This window comes from Megalopta genalis, chromosome 15 (genome assembly GCF_051020955.1).
Source record: "Megalopta genalis isolate 19385.01 chromosome 15, iyMegGena1_principal, whole genome shotgun sequence".
NCBI classification, from domain to species: domain Eukaryota; kingdom Metazoa; phylum Arthropoda; class Insecta; order Hymenoptera; family Halictidae; genus Megalopta; species Megalopta genalis.
The window spans coordinates 6,814,697-6,835,559 of NC_135027.1; the positions used below are offsets into that span (position 1 = coordinate 6,814,697).

Below are 20,863 nucleotides of genomic sequence, written 5' to 3' on the forward strand. Positions count from 1 at the left end.
TTAACTCGATCGCAAAATGAATTCTATATATAATACAACAAAAGTTGACGCTGCTGCCGACCGAGCAACCATCGATATTCCAGAAAATCAAAGTAATTCACTTAACGCTGGAAATAGGTCAAAAATAACTGGTTTCCGACTTCATCGTTCAGAGTTACTGAAATTATCGAAACATTTGTACGAGTTCGAGAAACTTCGCTCTACTGAAACACACTGTTACCGACGAAAGTTAAGGAACATGTTACCCAGATGCATATACGTATATTCTCGTTTGCAGTAAATATTTGTATTGTGTCAACGAAAATATTAATTCTGTTTTTTCATAATTTTTTAATTTCTTATTTTCATTTTATTTTACATCTTTTCCTCTTTATTTCCATCCTTTTATTTGCCGTGTATAAATAAAGCAATATTATAATATTGCAATATTGTAATATTGTAATATTGCATTATAATATGCACATACTTTCAATTTAATACGACGTACAGTCATTAAAATAACAAATTTTACCCAATAGTGATGTAACAAAAATTTCTTAACCTTTGTCGGTAAGTGTATATTATAATAAAAATCGTACGAAATTTTGAGTAAATCATCGTTTGAAAACAATGTAGTCTAAAAACAATTCGGCAGTCTAAAAATGTTTGAAACTGGTCAAACAATTTTTAGCAATATTCAAAATAGATCAAAGAAATGCTGCACCACCGGTGAATGTAATAGTAACTTCGATAGAATAAACCGTTCATTTACATTTCATTAGCTTAATGTACTAGATAGTGGCAAAGCATTAACCTATTTTTACCGGTTACATAAAATATTTCGGATCGTAATTTTCCCGGTTAATTAGTCCATCAGGTGTTCGAAAATCGAGTCAGGCCGCAATTAATGCATAATTAATTTCTGATATTCTAATTAAGTTTAATTTTGTAACTTCGTGTCCCTCCCTTAGGCACCGTCATCTCCTGAGTGCGGAAACCCACTGCACCCTTTATGGTCAATATAATTGCATCAACAGAATTATTAGATATATAATTTATTTCATTAATTTCATTAACATTCATTTCTTCTGCGATTCTCAAATCTTCCGACGCTATTTACACACACTGTGTACTCTCCAACTAAATTATTAATTTAGATTATATTCAGGGTTATTTATACAATAATAGTTGATAATAATAGTTATTCATTTATATGAACAGGGGAATTGAAATGTTCAGTACATTAATAATAATAATAATTTTTCTATCACTTTTCTTTCCTTTTATTTTTTTATTTCATCTGTCCTTGCGTGACCATATTATTACTCTGCCTCATTGCAACAAAGCGTTCACCCCGTTGCAAAATAAAGTTGTTATTATTAAAAAATAATAACATGAATTCCGAAACCATCGAACTTTACGAATTCATTGCCGCACCGCGAATCTTCGCGTGGATCTAAATTTTTCATGTATTTCCCTCGATAAACGAGACTAATTGGTAAAGTGATACTATTAATTATTTAACCTCCGCTAACGATCGCGCGTCCCTTTACCCGCGCTGCTCTCCGATACTACAACAGTATCGAATCGAAGGTTCAGCGTAGGATTTCGGATCCGAGGTATGATAGTATGACAGGGGCCTCTAACGAGCGACGGTATCGATAAATAGGGACTCATTCGAGAGCCGCGTTCGCCCCGATGAACCGAAAAATAGCGAGCGGAGAGAGGCAACGATCTATCGAAAGTTATGAAAGTATTGCAGATCTGTCTGAGGCGAACGTCGAAAATTCCGTGGGGAAAAAAGGTCCTAATTTCACGGCGAGCGAAGTCATTATGCCAGCAAGAACCAAAAGACATCGTCCCCGATCGCTGTCGGTATCTCGATCGGGGGGGGGGGGGGAGGCAACAAAGCTCGAGCAACAAAAACGCGAGAAACGATCCTCGGGAACACTTGAATCTCCCGTTACGATCCATCGAACTGCCAAAAACGATTATGCTCCCCGCCGCGAAATGAAAACCGAAGGTCTTAGGCGTCCGTCGCGTCGTTCGCATCGATTTCAACGAAACGGAACGCTGACACAGATCCGGAACTGGGTTATCCTCTCATTAGAAGAAGAAAGAGCGAGAAAGCGACGGAAATCGTCGCGGGCTGTCGCGTTCGATCATCGCCGCAAACGATCCCGTCGATCCGCCGCAAACGATCCTAAGTCTTCTTCCATTCGCGCTCGCGATTTTTCAGCGGCGTTTACAAACATTTAGAGGGGACGAAGATGCTTCGTGTTCTCGAGATAGACCGTGCGCCGGCGCGGTGCGACGAGTTAGAGAGAATTCGGTGAGAAAAATCAAATTCTAAGGTTCCGCGATTTATACGCGCGTGCCCCGTTGACGACAAGAGAATAGAAATCTGTCTGTAACGATGAATCAACATCGCTTCGAAGCCGTGTGTTGACTGAAACGACTACTGTCAGGCAAACTACCCTCCCTAAATGATCGACGCTCGTTCATTCCTGCAACACACATACATACACACACATTCATTCGAATACTGTTTAACGAGCCTGCCTATAGATTTTCTTGCTGCCTTTTACGTAAGTTGATTTCTTATTTTTGTCCCTGATCGACGCACTGCGCGGCGCGCCGCGTCGAATCGCGCGGGCTATCAGGGAGAATCGCGGAGAATCGGCAGCGGAAAGATCGCGATCGCGGAGGAAAGAAGTCCGGCCCGTCAAGAAACTAGCCCCCGGGCTGTCAATTAGATCGCGTGTGCGCTCCGCTTAAATGGCTGCAGAACGCAACGTGACCGTACGCGTAATACGTTTAAAAAAGGGGGAGGGCCAGAACTATGGCTTCCGTGGTGGTCACTGTCGTGTGCAGTGTGTTGCCGGCAGCTGCTCCCTTCGCCCGCGGTCATGAAACTTTCATACCGCAGCACGCCGCGCCGAAAACGCACTCCATTGTTCCTCAGTCGTGGCACCGAACCGCGGCCAGCCGCGTCGAGCAACTCGTGTTCACCACCTCGGGGACATAATCGCGGACGTGCGACGATTCGTCGACAGTGGGGACTATAGTGCGAACCAGTTTCGAAGGGGACCGCGAGTCCGCGTCGGCTCCTGGACTCTGGCCGATTCGAGGCGCACGCCGCCGGCCGTCCGGCACCCGAAAGTGGCCTCAGACGGCCACCGGAGCAGTCGCTGCTAGTTTCGAGACCAGTCGCTGATATTGACAGCCTCGAGATTCAATCTCTCTGGACCTTTGCGGGTTCGTAGCTTCCGAAAGTTGGATTGTCTAGCTTGTTCAACGTTTCGGAGAATCTTCGATTTTTATAGATTCGAAGTTCCCGGAAACTGAGCATTTTTTGGTCACTCGTTGTTCGTTCGTAGTCCCAGATGATCGTTTAGAATTAGAAAAGTTTCTGTGCGAATAGTCGACGTTTCTTCTTGTTCGAATCGTTAGTAGAATCCTCCAGCATTCAACCTACCAGAATCGATGCGCTTTCACGGACTCGGGCGGATTATGGGAGTTATTGGCTTGGCCGGTAACCAAATAATGGTCGTAGCGCGAGCAATATTATAGCCGGATAAATTAATGAAACGTTTGCAAAAAGCGGGATTTTTATCGGGCGGAATTTGGTCGCGGGCTCTGCGATAATGCAACCGAGTCGTCTAATAAATTCTTGCCGGAATTACGTTCTGCATGGCGGAGTAATCAAAATGTTTGATTTGGCTTGCTACCAAACCATGAAACGACCATTTCTAACGCGTCGCAGGGTACATTAACCTCTGGATGGCGGACATTCTTCACAATTATGCCGCGACTTCGTTTAACGAGCTTTTTTCTTAAACATATTCATACCTCTCGTAGATCCTTTCAACCGTTCGTAATCTAACATCTAGTCGTTCAATTTAATCACGAAAAATTGAACAACCAAATTTCGACTCTCCAAAGTGGATTATGAATAATAATAGTAATAACGATAATATATAATTTACTTTAATTTATTTAGCATCGAGGGGCTGGATGATCTTTCAATTTTTCTGTAAAAATTCAACGTAACGATAATGATAACAGTAATAATAAAATGATAATAAAAATGAAAATGCAAACATCCTGGTTTCTGATAACATTATAGAGTTCATGTGTCGCTAATATAAACGTTAACCAAACCGAGAATCCTATTCGAAGGATCTCGGGGTTCTCGCAAAACGTCGCGGATTCTTCAAATTAATCAATTTTCGCAACGACAGGATTGTTTACTTCTGCCGCGTATAACACTGTCGTCAAATACCGAGGGAAAACTACAATAGCTTCGACCAAACAGTTTATGTCGCACGCTTAGTTCCACGAACTCCAATGCGCGCCGAAGTTGCCTTCAATTAACGATCACTTTGCGCCGATTGAACGGAAAGGGATAGATAAGCACTCGGCTAGTGGACACTGGGATTCATCGATGACCGATCGCGACGGATACCGATACGTCCGACTAGTCACCGGATAAGAGGACTATATCGATTCCGTCCGAATTGAATTCGAGGAGCCGGCAAAGGGACTCGAACACTGTAAAAGTAGAGGATTTCGTCCGTATCAATGATTGATCGTGATAGGTCTGAACAGCTCTGTACAAGCTGCAGCTAGCTGCGGTGAATGAAGTCCGCGTCGACTGGCACCGAAGACCCTGAAAAGAAGGTGACAGCCGAGGGAGCATTCACCGTCCCGAAGTTTAAAAGCCAGCAACCCGGGGACTTACTGCAAAGAGGATCAAGTCCGTTTTCTTGCTGCGACGCGAAGACCAACATCAACAGTCCCCTAAGTAGCTTCCCAGGAAGATAGATCCTACAAGACAGTTTACGTCGCACGACAATTATAATCTATGGATCTTATGCGTTTGTTAAACGAACGAGCAAGCGAAACACGAAATAGTTAACGCTTCGACTGCTGTGTCAACCACCTCAAGAGTTTCACATAAAATTGTAGCATTGTATTACATTCGATCGAGTTAAAATTCAGCAAATTTAAATTGCACGACATCGATTACGTTCTCAACGTTAGTATTAGGATCCGAGGAACGTGAAAAATGTTGACAGAATAATTGACATCGTGCAACATAACTTTTCGATTTTAATTTGATTCGGTTCTATGAGGTTTTTGAGGTTGTTGGGGCGAGCCGGTCCAAGCGTTGAATTTCTCGTTGCGTGGCCGGATAAAATGATTGAAAAACGCGACTCTTTTGTGTTATTAGAACTAACTGGAATGTTTGCGGAACCTTCTTATGCATTTTCTCTTTAGCCAACTAGCCTTTTTATAGTCTCAGAAAAATTGAAATTCACGCATGTTCATCCACGCTGTTTTTACCGAGATTTTGTATTATATAAATTACCGAATGAATTTTGCGACGACTATAGTAAAAGTCGAGAAGATAGGAAATCATTCTTATTAAACGTTATTAAAAGATGTCCTTCAACCGCCTCGGTGGAAATAGTGTATAAGCAAGAATCTGTTATTCCTTTTAAAACGGAGAATAAAGATTCAAGTAAACAATAGGCACGCGACGAATATTTTTACGAAATAATTACAATCGAAACAGCAACTATAATTGAACGCAGCAAGGATTAAACGTGCATTTTCTGACAAATTTCCGCAGACAAAATAAAACAGCGAAGATCGACCTGCCGCCTCGGCAGGCGACCTCATCCCTCAACCTAGCATCCGGCATCTTGGGACCGGGAAGGGTGGCTTGAAAAGTTCAAAGATCAACTCGTCCGCGGAAAAATTCCGGAGACTCGGAGGATAGAGCCGGATAGAGGAAGAAGTTAGAGGAACGATCTGGTGTGTTCGGTTCGCGTGGAAATAAAATGTTCGTGGTTAGGGTAGCCGCGTAATTCCTCCAGGTGTCCGCAAGCGGCCCCCCCTCAGCCAAGGTACGGAATCAATAATGCCCTATCGTCATGGAAAGTGCGTGAGGAAGGGTGTCCGACAGCCGTGCAGACCCCCCTGCGTCCCGTCCAGCCCGAAGAAGAGACGTTAAGGAGTCGGCGGCGATCAATCGCGTCGCGGAGGAACACGGTCCCTACCGTCCTGCAGGATCCCGGTGCCATTAACGTGAAATGCAGCCGGCGATAATCGTAAACAGAGGCCGGGGAGCGTGTCCCGGGATAGTTGTTGCCCCCGGAGTGGTGGTTACCACGCGATTTGATGGATCCGATCGGAATTAATCCCGGAGATCACGCTCTCCAGGCCGCCGATCGCCATTAGTGACCGCGTGGCCCGCCGCCATTTTCTCGGGACCTCGGACGGATCCTCGGTCCCCCAAGGGCCACCAAGAGGGACATGGTGACCCGCGATTGAGGGGTTTTACAGGGTCCGTTGGAGACGTCTCGGCTGGTTCGCAATGATGGTGCGCGTCACTTCCGGGATCGAGTGAGAGGAACTCGAGCGGAAACAGGACTCGACCCCTCTACGCCCTTCGCCGAGGATATCGATTAAACACCGAGCGACCACGCTGCCTTTCCGAGCTACCCGGTGATCGCCTCGCTCGGTGTTCCAGATGTTTTATTGATGCCCGATCGATTTTCAGCCTCACAATGACTAAGCTGGCTAGGTTCGTGCTCTCTGTGAACCTGCTCTGGGCGATCTTCGCGCTCGAGGACCAGACCGTGTGCCCGAGGAACCGCAGCCTCTTCGACGTCCCTGGCGACGCTGTTCTGTCATGTAAGAACGTTTTGGTTCCGCTGCGTACGGTAGAACACACGACATTTGAAACGGCATCGTTTGAAATATCATTTCGAATAACGTGTTCTTTTATTCCGGAATTATTTCCACGCCTCTGGTGAATTTTTATTCCACATCGTTCGTGTCGTTGTCTCGCGTGACGTATTATTTTATTTCGTAATTATTTCCATGTCGGTGGTCACATTTTTCATATATATTACATTATTTGAAATATTACTTCAAGTAAGTTGTTCTTTTATTACGGAAATATTTCCACGGCTGTGATCACTTTCGCGGTACGACATTATCTGATATTTGATATTTCGAATGATTTATTACTTTATTTCATAATTGTTTCTATGTATTTTAGATCATAATTATCTCGATGCCTGTGACCGCTTTTTGAATAATCATTTGAAATATTAAGTAGCAAGTTATTTTATTTTCGAATTGTTTGAGATATTTATTCGATGCTTCTTGGAAATTATATGGTTATCCAATTGTCAACTATGAGTCTGGTTTAGACCGACTATGCTAATTGACATTTCCGCAAGCTAAAAGGACCGATTAGACTATGTCACACGATTGATAGGAAACATTTATTTGAGAAATAACACTCTTGTTCCATCATCGATTATTTTCTGTCGCAATATTGGATGAATCCAGACAAAAATCTCTTAAAAATGTACTTTTTGAAGAAAAAGCTCTGCTTAAGCAAATTAGGATTTATCTTCTAAGGTTTCTTAAAATGAAATCTTTCTGTTGCATAATTGTCAAATAATGATTATTATGTATGAGAAAAGTGTAATGGGACAGTTCCGGTGGTAAATCGGCAAAAAGCGTTCATATGGCATTTAACGTCGTTAAATTTCAGTATTCTTGGACATAAATCATGGGCCTTATTGCAACATCACTTCAGCGAAAGGTCTCGAAGAGGTCTCCACAGCGTTCTACGTGGCCCATGCTCTGAACAAGTACGAATTCGTACCTGGCTTTCCAATAGGTGCGTCAGGGAACTATACTAACCCTTAAACTATTATTAACTAAAACTATTCTTAACCCTTAAACTAACCCTTCGCACTCGAGACTCCGAGACACCGCTAAAACTTGTTATACTATGTTCGAAAATAATTTTTACATTGTCGAATTTCTTTATATTTAAAAAGTTATTGCGTTAGTCGCAAGTCTCAATTTCGTTTGCATAAACTGCGATAAATCATATAAGTTAGAAAAACTATTTTCGATTTCTAGTTAAAACGGCTGCAATTGCAAAGGCTTGACATATTGCCTGCCAAATTGTAAATTGTCAACCCTAGCACGCTTGAAGGAGGGTCAAAAAATGTCCACGGAATTTTAAACACGTGTTTCTGTTCTAAAAATATTTTTTCGCAAGTTTTTCATATTTTATTTTTCGCGGACACTTAAATGCGTTGTATAAATAAGCATGCATCTAACAGAAAAAAAACAATATTTGTCGCACTTTCTCTTAAATCGATACAAAATGACTCTGCCATATAAGCGGACCTTAAACCTTTTAATACCTTAATCTCAATGTCTGGACAGCAAAACGAAGCCATCGGTGCACCGAAGCCGCTTTGTCCTAAATCGAATAACGAAATGTCTTGATCGGGTCGTGAAATAAAAATTTTTCGATGCATACAGGCTTGAAGGTGTACGACACCTGCCACGACGAAATGACAGTGTACAAACAAGCGCTGCAAGCGGCAGTGGACACCGACTGCGTGGACAATTACGATCTAGGGATCCTATTGCCGTCGGACTATGCCACGATCCTCGAGCCGCTTCGTAATTACAGCGTGCTCCCGGTCAGCACGTACAAAGAGCAGAACCTGACGAGGCCCTTGATCAACCTGATGGTGCACTACTTGACCACCAGGTTCGAAATGATCGATCTCCTACTGGTCGGCACGGATTATCCGCTGAATCTGTTCCTGGACGTCACAAAGGAGGCTGGGATCTGCGTGAAAAATTACGCGAGCACCGTCGAGCTCGATGACAACGACACGGAGGCTGTGATCGCTGTCATTGGCACCAGGAACGAGATTCGGCAGTGGATCGAGAGGGGGGAGAAGGTCCAGGGACCTAAGAAGACTTGGATCGTTCTGCCGATCGACGGATCCAACGTCGAAGGTAGGCTACGCTGATTTTTTTAACCGATCCACCGAAATTAGAAGGCTCGTCGATTAGCACGACGAGACGTTAGAAAACGGTTTGCGAGTTGAATAACGCATCCGAGGTTAAATACAGCTGGAAAGGGTGCTCGAAGATCTTCCAAGATGGCGGTCGTTAAGCACCGCATCGTTGATACTGTTCGTACGTTCACGAGAAACCGGTGTTTCGCACTTGTTGCTTCGATAGATACGCCTTTTAATGCACGCCGGTTTCCCGGCGAAATTGAGAAAATTAGGTTTTCGAACGGATTACCGTGGCAGAGTTTCTATGCTCGTCGGTGCATCGAAATCAGTTTAGGTTCACACGATGGATTTAGGAAGCGTAGCGTTCGAGCTAGGACAGCAACGCTCCATTCTTATAGAGTCGAGTGAACTTCCAAAGTTCTTAAACAATTTCGAACTTTTCTGGGCTATTAATATTATCGCGAAACTTTCCTCTTATACGCACTTTATCGTAATCGATGAATCGCTGTCGTAATTTCCGCAAGGATATTTATGAGATCATGTGAAGGCACGAGCGTTCGCTATATTAAATAAAGTTATGTAATTTATACGATATCCGGTCACTAGATTGCGGATTTTGTGCATTCGTAATATTGTTATACAATTTTTTATTAAAGGAACAATTTATTTTTATTTAATTTCTGTTTCTTACAATCCTCCTGGAAAATTGTTATCTTAATAACATCTCTTTCAATAACTGTAATAAGTTGCAAGGAATGTAAATAGTATCTTTAATTTCTTTCATAGATTCAACTATTGTTTATTTAATATACAGTGTGTCCCAACAATGTCTCGCAATCCGGAAATAATGGGTTCCTGAAGTCATTTGAAGTAACTTTGTCCTTAGCGAAAATGCAATCCGCGGCGCTGTTTATGAGTTATTAACGAAAAACACTGACCAATAAAAGGCGAGCATGGCTGGCGCGAAGCGGCCTAGCCAACGAGCGCACGAAGTCCAGTTCCGCTCATTGGCTTGTCCGACTCGCGTCAGCCGATCTCGCCTCTCATTGGTCACTGTTTTTCGTTAATAACTCCTAAACAAAGCCGCGGATTGAATTTTCGCTAAGAAAAAAGTTACTTCAAATGACCTCAGCAACCGCTCATTTCGGATTGCGAGATATTTTTCGAGCACCTAGTATATTTATTTCTGTCATAAATGCACGAAGATCCGCGGTCTAGTCATCACATATCTCTTTTTTATCGTCCACGCATCATCACAGACAATGTGCAAAGAGGTAAAAAAGACTGATCCTACTAAATGATTTGAATAAGTGCAATCAAATTCTAATATACATTCTAAACGTAGTAGAACCTTGATTATTTTAACCTGCGTTACCTAAAGTCTCTATTATTCGAATACGATTTTCAAATAAATTGATCGATCCAACACTGATACACAACACTATTGCATAAATCAATTAGCTCTTTTCAATTACTTCTTCTTTACTAATTCTCTCTAAATACATATGTGTATAATTTAACATTTTAGTTTCTATAAAGATTTCGTAGATATAATAGGAAAATTATTATTATTATTATATATATTATATATTATTATTATTATTATTATTGTTATTATTATTATTATTATTTATGGCTACACACTAAACCTGTTTAAATCATACGAAATAAAATAAACATAATTCGGAGATAACGAACATGACAAATTAGTGAAATGGCTCAGGGTGTTTCCGAAGAATTCAAGATTTTTGCTGAACTTGTTTTTGCAGTCCTGTTCGCTCCTGTGATGCAGCTTTGAGAATCCGACGAGGTTCTATCGTAACCAATGCAAAGAGATTCCGAGTTCCGTGAATTCCGATATTTTACATCTCGATCGTAGTCACTGGTTTAATCGACGTGTTCGAGTTCCGTTGCGTTTTAAGGAAAGGTTGAAGTGACGTCGCCCGTGTTGCAGAGCTAATTCCCCCAGGATCGTACGTGATAAGGACGCCGCCGTTCGATCTGAATCTACTGCACGAAGCGTCCTCGACGGACGATTTCGTCGAGGCGGCCAGCGAATCGGTGATTCACTCGTCCCGTCTCCTGGGCGTCGGGAAAGGGATGGTCGAGTTGGCCCAGGCTTTCCAGGAGCTTCAGAAACGAAACTGTCCCCGAGGAGTGGAAACGGCCTGCGTGATGCCTCGCTTCAATCCCAATTCGGGCCAAGAGATTCGCAACGGCGAGGTGTACCATGCTCTGCGGATATTGCCGAAATTGCACTCGATTAAGTACATCGTCGCGATGAAGAGCCAGCAAGAGCTGATCGACATGGCCGCCTACAGGTGGGTACGGTCACAAACTCGATGCTCGGTATCCACGGGCACCATGAAATTGTTAGATTGTTGCACGTAAAATGGCGATTTTCACAATTCAAATGTCCCTTCGTTATGATTTTGTTTCTTCGCCGAAGGTTATGCACGTAAATCGTGCATAATTTATAAAATATTTATGAATATTGTATACGTCCATTATATGTATATATAATACGTCCAATTGGAAATCGTTTTCATTACATATGAAAACAATAGAATTGCTTCTCGTTCTTCCAACTTTTTCTTCAAAAAGGCATTAACGCCCTTCCGCCATGTTCGGAAAAGCGTATCGAAGTCGAAAGAGATGATTTCGATTAAAGAAATATTTATCAAGTTATTTTTATTTTATTAAACATGAAAACAATAGAATTGCTTCTTGTTCTTCCAATTTTGATTAAAGAAATATTTATCAAGTTATTTTTATTTTATTAAATATGAAAATAATAGAATTGCTTCTCGTTCTTCCATCTTTTTTCAAAAAGACATTAACGCCTTTTGCCACACACATGTCCGGAAAAGCGTATCGAAGTCGAAAGAGACGATTTCGATTAAAGAAATATTTATCAAGTTATTTTTATTTTATTAAACATGGAAACAATAGAATTGCTTCTCGTTCTTCCAATTTTATTTTCAAAAAGGCATTAACGCCACTTTGCCATGTCCGGAAAAGCGTATCGAAGTCGAAAGAGACGATTTCGATTAAAGAAATATTTATCAAGTTATTTTTATTTTATTAAACATGAAAACAATAGAATTACTTCTCGTTGTTCCAATTTTGTTTTTCAAAAAGGCATTAATGCCCTTTTGCCATGTCCGGAAAAGCGTATCGAAGTCGAAAGAGATGATTTCGATTAAAGAAATATTTATTAAGTTATTTTTATTTTATTAAACATGAAAGCAATAGAATTGCTTCTCGTTCTTCCAATTTTGTTTTTCAAAAAGGCATTAACGCCCTTTTGCCATGTCCGGAAAAGCGTATCGAAGTCGAAAGAGATGATTTCGATTAAAGAAATATTTATCAAGTTATTTTTATTTTATTAAACATGAAAACAATAGAATTGCTTCTCGTTCTTCCAATTTTGTTTTTCAAAAAGGCATTAACGCCCTTTTGCCATGTCCGGAAAAGCGTATCGAAATCGAAAGAGATGATTTCGATTAAAGAAATATTTATTAAGTTATTTTTATTTTATTAAACATGAAAGCAATAGAATTGCTTCTCGTTCTTCCAATTTTGTTTTTCAAAAACGCATTAACGCCCTTTTGCCATGTCCGGAAAAGCGTATCGAAGTCGAAAGAGACGATTTCGATTAAAGAAATATTTATCAAGTTATTTTTATTTTATTAAACATGAAAACAATAGAATTGCTTCTCGTTCTTCCAATTTTTTTTCAAAAAGGCATTAACGCCCTTTTGCCATGTCCGGAAGAGCGTATCGAAATCGAAAGAGATGATTTCGATTAAAGAAATATTTATTAAGTTATTTTTATTTTATTAAACATGAAAGCAATAGAATTGCTTCTCGTTCTTCCAATTTTGTTTTTCAAAAAGGCATTAACGCCCTTTTGCCATGTCCGGAAAAGCGTATCGAAGTCGAAAGAGACGATTTCGATTAAAGAAATATTTATCAAGTTATTTTTATTTTATTAAACATGAAAACAATAGAATTGCTTCTCGTTCTTCCAATTTTTTTTCAAAAAGGCATTAACGCCCTTTTGCCATGTCCGGAAAAGCGTATCGAAATCGAAAGAGATGATTTCGATTAAAGAAATATTTATTAAGTTATTTTTATTTTATTAAACATGAAAGCAATAGAATTGCTTCTCGTTCTTCCAATTTTGTTTTTCAAAAAGGCATTAACGCCCTTTTGCCATGTCCGGAAAAGCGTATCGAAGTCGAAAGAGACGATTCTATTAATAAAATATTTATTAAGTTCTTTGAATAAAAGTTTAATCGAAAAATTCAAAAATAGCATTTCATTTGCAACAACTTAATACTTGGTAAAGGATCGACGAAATTTCAATCCTCTTCTGTAGAAGGAATTGATTGACGAGAGAATTTCTTTTGGATGCGGGTAAAGTGGATAAAGTCATTGCATTTTAAAGCGAGTCGATCGTTGCAGGGTGGAGCCGTCGAATATGAAATTCCGGATCACTCCAGAGTCGAGAGTGCCCAAGATGCCGAAGCTTTGCTTGAAAAAGTACGCGAAGAACTGCGAGGATTGCTTGAACTTCAAGAAGAGGTTCGGCCACCGCGGTGTGACTAGAGGTTTGCAAGAAATTACACTTTATAGTTCGATATTATTCAGTAGAGCATTTGTGGTATGATTGGGTTTGCTTCTTCAATGGTTGCAAAGGGTGCAGCGTAATTGAGATATCCAACTCCAAGAGTTGCGAAGGGTACGGAGTAATTGATTTTACTCTTCCAAGGGTGGCGAACGATAGAAAGTAATTGGTTTTGTTCATCAGCGAGTTGCAAAGAGTACACAATAATCGATTTCGTTCATCCGAGGGTTAATTACTGAATTAAGTGAAACTGTAATTGTGAAATAAATCGGAAGTAAATAGACCGCTTATTAATTACATCAAGGCAAATCTTGAAAGATTGGAAAGTTCACTGTTTTAGTGCTCTCTGTACTCTCAGAATAACCGAATTTGAAACTGTTTAGCTTGACTGTTGAATGTCAAATATTATTTATTGTTAGATATTATGTTAAATATTGAATGTTGATCGTTGAATATCGAATGCTGACTATTGACTGTTGAATGCTGACTGTCGACTGTTAAATATTGATTGTTGAATGCTTATTGTTGATTGATGAATGTTGACCATTGACTGTTGAATGTCGATAGTTGACTGTTGACTATTCAATGTTGAATGTTGATAGTTGACTGTTGACTATTCAATGTTGAATGTTGACCGTTGAATATTGACTGTTGACTGTTGAATGTCGAATGTTAACTGCTGATTGTTAAATATTGAATGTTGGTTGTTGATTGCCGAATGCTGACTGCTGACTGTTGAATGTTGACTGTCGACTGTTAAATATTGATTATTGAATGCTTATTGTTGATTGATGAATGTTGACCATCGACTGTTGAATGTTGATAGTTGGCTGTTGACTATTCAATGTTGAATGTTGACCGTTGAATATTGACTGTTGACTGTTGAATGTCGAATGTTAACTGCTGATTGTTAAATATTGAATGTTGGTTGTTGATTGCCGAATGCTGACTGCTGACTGCTGACTGTTGAATGTTGACTGTCGACTGTTAAATATTGATTGTTGAATGCTTATTGTTGATTGATGAATGTTGATCATCGACTGTTGAATGTTGATAGTTGACTGTTAACTATTCCATGTTGAATGTTTATAGTTGACCGTTGAATATTGACTGTTGACTGTTGAATGTTAACTGCTGATTATTAAATATTGAATGTTGGTTGTTGATTGCCGAATGCTGACTGCTGACTGTTGAATGTTGACTGTCGACTGTTAAATATTGATTATTGAATGCTTATTGTTGATTGATGAATGTTGACCATCGACTGTTGAATGTTGATAGTTGACTGTTGACTATTCAATGTTGAATGTTGACCGTTGAATATTGACTGTTGACTGTTGAATGTCGAATGTTAACTGCTAATTGTTAAATATTGAATGTTGGTTGTTGATTGCCGAATGCTGACTGCTGACTGCTGACTGTTGAATGTTGACTGTCGACTGTTAAATATTGATTGTTGAATGCTTATTGTTGATTGATGAATGTTGACCATCGACTGTTGAATGTTGATAGTTGACTGTTGACTATTCAATGTTGAATGTTTATAGTTGACCGTCGAATATTGACTGTTGACTGTTGAATGTTAACTGCTGATTGTTAAATATTGAATGTTGGTTGTTGATTGCCGAATGCTGACTGCTGACTGTTGACTGTTGAATGCTGATTGCCGAATATTGACTGCTGAATGTTTAATGTTACTTGATGTATGTTGAATATTGGCTGTTGAATGTTGATAGGTGAATTTTGACAGTTGAATGTTGACAGATGAATGTTGACTGTTGGATGTTGAACATTGAACGTTGAATGTTGACTTTTGAGTGTTGAATATTAAGTGTGAAGTATTGAGTGTTGAATATTAAGTGTGAAGTATTGAATGTTGAATGTCGAATGTTCAATGTTGAATGTTAACTGTTGACTGTCGAATGTCGACTATCGATTGCTGTCTATTAACTGTTGAATATCAATTGTGGAATGTCAAACGTTGTCTGTCGAACCTACCGAGAAATCCAGCCAAAAGTGTTGCGAGAAAAGGCAAATACTCGCTGCAGAATGTAGCAACTAGCCTCGCACATTACAGATGCACTCGAGATGGGTTTATTGAAGCCAGGCAACTGGATCCCAATCTTCCTGACGGTGGTGGTGTGCGGCGCGTTCGCCTGCAGCGTGATTGCCGTCTTCATTATCTACCGTTTCATAGTCGAGGACGTTCTCGACGGGAATCCCACGCTAACGATCGTGCTGATACTGGCGAACGTTTTCACGTTGCTGACGGCGATACCGTTCAGCATGAACGACGACTACATAGGCGGCGAGGCCCTCAACTCGAGGAAGATCCTCGTGACCACGCTCGCGTTCGGCATCGATTTCTCGCTGATGCTATCCAGAGCCTTCTTCTTGGTGTTCTCCAAGGGCGGCGTGTTTACCGCGCACATCAATGGCTATCTTCAGGCTTTGATGGTGTTCTTCATGTTCGGCGTGCAAGTCGCGATGTCGGTCATGTTTTTCATCCTGGGTCCGGCGAACTCGGCTATTATCATGAGGAGCTTGATTTTCATCGGTCTTTTAGGTACGTTCGCTTTCTTCTTTATTAGCAGACTTCCTCGAGATCTTTTCTTCTATATTTTCTTCAAGGTTATATTTAAGAAACATTAACGAATAAACGCTTGGATGGATCTTAACGATGCTTGTGAAACATTTATAAATTTTCTGAATTTTTATACTATTTAATAAACGTCTGTTGCAAGTAATGATATAATTATAAACTACATTTATGAAATATATCTCTCCATTAAAAATTAATTTCTCATTTTTACAATGTTTATATAAGAAGATGTCCCGAATTTTTATTATTTCATAAAATTTTGTGTAACGCTGCGTTAATTTTTCGAAGATTAATGTAACAACAGGTACCGCAATTAGGCAATGAAAATCATTTCCAGGATACGACATATTCCTGCTGATGATGTTCTTCGTGGTGTGCTTCTTCATCGCCCGGTTGCCACGCAATTACCGCGAGGGAAAGTGTTTCTTCGGAACCTCTATCGGTCTACTGATCACCTGGGCGATCTGGCTCACCTGTTTCATCCTGGTGGAGCCGGAATGCAGGGACACGGTGGTCGCCTCCGGCATCATCGCCACTGCTTACCTGATCATCGCCGGTGTTCTGATACCCAGGACTTACTACATGGTCACCCATCTGGCTAGGGGCAGGGAGTTTGGCCAGCGATTCGGGTCGACCGACCTCGCTAACGATCCAAGGATAAACACTGTCACCAGACAGGTCAGTCAGACATATGCGTTACGAGAGACGCTTCTTAGGCTTCGAGTTAGAGAAAGCTGCCTCGGATTGCGCATCGATTTGTGCGATTTCCCCGAGAACAGGATTGTCAACGAGTGCCCCAGAAAATATGTTTCCATTTATACGCACGATACTAGTGTTATTTTGTCTATTCACTTTCAAAACCATCGTTTATTGAAAACTGGAGCACACAATTATTATCTTTGAAAAATGATTATCTTGTACAAATTTTTGAATCAACTTTTACGCCGCTTTTTGAACCAATTTTTGGACCCCTAACAATTCATTTTTCAGTAATAATCGCTCTTGGAATCGAACAACCCCCTTTTAAATCTATTAACTATAATCTGCTGCGTTAATAATTTATGAGGACCAAAGAATAGAGTGGCGTGAATAATTATAGACTCATAGTAACTTTTACATTTTTATTGATATTTAAACAAGAACTTAAATCGTATTTGTATATTTCTACATTAGGATTAATAGAACATACAAGTATACAAATACAGTATTTTTGGTTCTTGTTTAGACATGAGTAACAATGTGAAAGGTATTATTTAACAAAATATCATATTTTTATATTAGAAATAATAGATAACAGAAATATAGAAATATGATATTTTGTTAAGTTCTCGTTTAGATATCAGTAACAATGTAAAAGTTATTACTTAACGAAATATCATATTTTTATATTAGAAATAATAGATAACAGAAATATAGAAATATGATATTTTGTTAAGTTCTCGTTTAGATATCAGTAACAATGTAAAAGTTATTACTTAACGAAATATCATATTTTTATATTAGAAATAATAGAATAATAGAAATATAAAAATATGATATATTTTGTTGAGTTCTCGTTTAGATATCAGTAACAATGTGAAAATTATTATTTAACAAAATATCATATTTTTATATTAAAAATAATATAGATAATAGAAATATAAAAATATGATATATTTTGTTGAGTTCTCGTTCAGATATCAGTAACAATGTAAAAGTTATTACTTAACAAAATATCATATTTTTATATTAAAAATAATAGATAACAGAAATATAGAAATATGATATTTTGTTAAGTTCTCGTTTAGATATCAGTAACAGTGTGAAAATTATTATTTAACAAAATATCATATTTTTATATTAAAAATAATAGATAATAGAAATATAAAAATATGATATATTTTGTTGAGTTCTCGTTTAGATATCAGTAACAAAGTAAAAGTTATTACTTAACGAAATATCATATTTTTATATTAAAAATAATAGATAACAGAAATATAGAAATATGATATTTCGTTGAGTTCTCGTTTAGATATCAGTAACAATATAAATGTTACTTCGAGACTATAATTATGTGCAATTATTGGGGTCGTTGTTAATATTTTTTTCATCACAGTCCCGACCGTTTTACGATTACGTGCACGCCGGGGGAGGAAGTATGACGAATTTGAACGTCACGTCCGCGTACCCCAACTACTATGGCAACTCTAGTCCGAACCAGAAGTACCTGAACCAGTACAGAAGCTCCGATTCAAGACGGATTCCAGCGTACAATAACTACGGATTCAACACGGAGATGCGAGAAGTGAATAACTCTTACACGATACCGCAAGTCTGTATCGAGGATGGGGACGTGAGATTTTTTCTACGCTTTTTTGCCCCCCTCCGATCGCATTCTTCGGTCATTTTTCTGGTAGCCTAGTTCCGCAGCTTTCTGCACAGTGACCGGAAAAAATCTTTGCACTATTTTCGAAAAATACGAGATATATTACTGCTCCGATCATGTTATTTTTTTATATATGCTTATTATCTATTCGATCATATATTTTAATATAAAATATAAAAATTGACTGCACGTAAAAGAAACTCGACAATCTTCTTTTAAATAACAATTTCAGAACAAGTTGTTGTACAAAGTTATTGTTCAAATAATTTGTTGAATCATGGATGAAATAGCTGTCGCTTTTGAACAATCTTGCAATCCCTCAACGCACAAATATTTTCGCTTATGTCGATCCGGAACTGTAAATCAATTTTCTGAATTGTTTTTACTTGTTTGCCAATTGAGAATTAACGTCGATCGAATCCTTCGTCGTTGAAGAGAAATATGAATACAGAGAAAATGAAACAACTTTTGAACTTTTAACGATAGCAATGCGGTTTAAACAGGTCCTTTGATAATTTATTGTGACACACCCATATATGATTGTCGATTAAAACGTTAAGGAATTATTGAATTTCAACTTGAACAGTGTTACTAGAGAATCGCTGGTCGGTAAAGCGTTAAACGACGCTAAATCGTGAACCCACGATTAGGACAAACTGAATCTAGCTGTAATTTAATTCCAGTAGAGTAATTACATTAAGGCCTGAGAAACTACCGTCTCTAGTCTAGGACCAGCCCGGTGGAGAGAAGCAACGTGAATTCGGCGTACGCCCGTCCAAGATGCCACCGGAAACGGAGGACCAAAGACAACAAAGACAACAAAGAGTGCATCGAGACGGACGTGCACGTCGAAAGCATCGCCGCAACCAGCCGCCGCGATCATGACGACGAGACCTATCCGATTAGACCATCTAGTCCGAAATCGACGCAAGTGGAGGCGACGATACGCGAGGAGGACGAAGAGAACGAGCCGACCAGGATAACGCGGTTCTGAGACTTTGATCCGCCGGTGTTCACATTGTAGTCACGCGCCGCATAGAGAACTCTGTTCCCGATTAAATAAATTTTCGTTCGAGAGGTCGAGCTTGTACAACGGCTTCTTTCTCTCCTCTCTTCATCTTCTTTCTCGACAAACTCCCACGGCCTATAAAATACCACCGATTCTCTCTTATCATCGATCTGTTCGTGAATGATCCTTCGGTCGATCCAACTTTAGCCTAGAGGAACCAATTACTGTGCCCCGTTGGCTGACCTCAGAAGTTTTCGCTACAAAAAGAAACAACCTGGGCAGTTTAATTGACATTTAAGAACGTAAAAGTGAATTTCAAAGTCTCTTTTGTTAATATAAATTTTCCCAGGAAACAAATATCAAAGTTTTCTTTAAATATTAGAAGAGAGAGAAGAAGTTCTGGAGCCAGTTACTGTGGGTCTATGATCTACAATAATCAGTAGCGGAGCCGGTAACTGTGAGTTGACCAATTGCTGTGCCTTCGGTTTCTTTTTCGGGCATAATTAACTTTATATCTATCGAACAAGACGCGTTAAAGTTTTTTATTGAAAAATAAGCAAAATGAAAGAATAAAAAATTTGAATACGCCTGGTGCGATCAGTATAAAGTTACCTGTGCCCGAAAACAAACTATTTTGATTAAAAAAATGAACCAATTAAAAGAATCCAAGTTTCTATAAATCACCATAGAATTGAAACAACTTCGTTCCTTCGTTTCCCCGTTCGATTCGAAAAGTCCTTCAATTTCACGTGCCGTAAAATGGCGGCCGCGCAGCCTCGGTCCGCCATTATCGTCGTAATTAAAGTAGAAAACGAAGGCGTGCACCGGTGGCAGGCCCCTTTTGCGCGGCGAGAACTCGTCGAACGGAGAACCAATTTCGCGTGTTCCCGTCCGAAATTGCATTATGGTCGATCGTAATTCTGCAATCAGGGCACAGGTGTATGTTGCCGATGAATATCGATGACAGTGCCGTAACCGGTAGCGTGCAAGACGCCGTGGACCGTGGATCCAGCCTTTCGAATTCTCAATTTTTTCATAGAACAAAAAGATTTCGCTCGATTTTTAGACAAAATCGACGCGTAAATTTTCGTCCGATGCAACGATAACGATGCTGCTATTCCTCGACCACGAATCACAAGTTTCTGATGGATGCCGACGTACAATTTCCTCATTAAATCGCAGTCATTTCAAGTCTAACACTTGACATCTAAATGAAAACTTATTCCACAATTACAATCGAACTTTAAGATCAGTATTACAACACAGAAAACCAGCGCGCCCTTCATCGTCTTAGACAGCTCTCGCGCTTTCAAGTCCATCGCATAACGATCCTCCCACGGAAATTAATTATGCAAGCCGAGAAATTGTTCTTGTCGCAAATCTACGCGGGAAGGTAACCGCGTCGGATGAACGG

General features: G+C 39.7%; 1 protein-coding gene across 4 annotated transcripts; it reads left to right on the forward strand.

Moving 5' to 3' along the window:
* The first annotated feature begins 2,841 nt into the window (after positions 1-2,841).
* On the forward strand, positions 2,842-19,521 carry boss (G protein coupled receptor bride of sevenless). 4 transcript variants are annotated; one of them, XM_033468878.2, is made up of 10 exons: positions 2,842-3,237; positions 5,618-6,684; positions 7,559-7,687; positions 8,347-8,835; positions 10,795-11,161; positions 13,311-13,456; positions 15,551-16,039; positions 16,413-16,753; positions 18,171-18,359; positions 19,165-19,521. In XM_033468878.2, exons 2-10 carry the CDS (start codon positions 6,558-6,560, stop codon positions 19,432-19,434), a joined length of 2,547 nt encoding a protein of 848 aa, XP_033324769.2. In that variant the 5' UTR covers positions 2,842-3,237; positions 5,618-6,557; the 3' UTR covers positions 19,435-19,521. The 4 variants fall into 4 exon arrangements, with proteins under 4 accessions (XP_033324769.2, XP_033324771.2, XP_033324770.2 ...); XM_033468880.2 differs by having other exon boundaries at positions 19,170-19,521; XM_033468879.2 differs by having other exon boundaries at positions 2,843-3,237; positions 18,171-18,407; positions 19,170-19,521.
* The last annotated feature ends 1,342 nt before the right edge of the window (positions 19,522-20,863 follow it).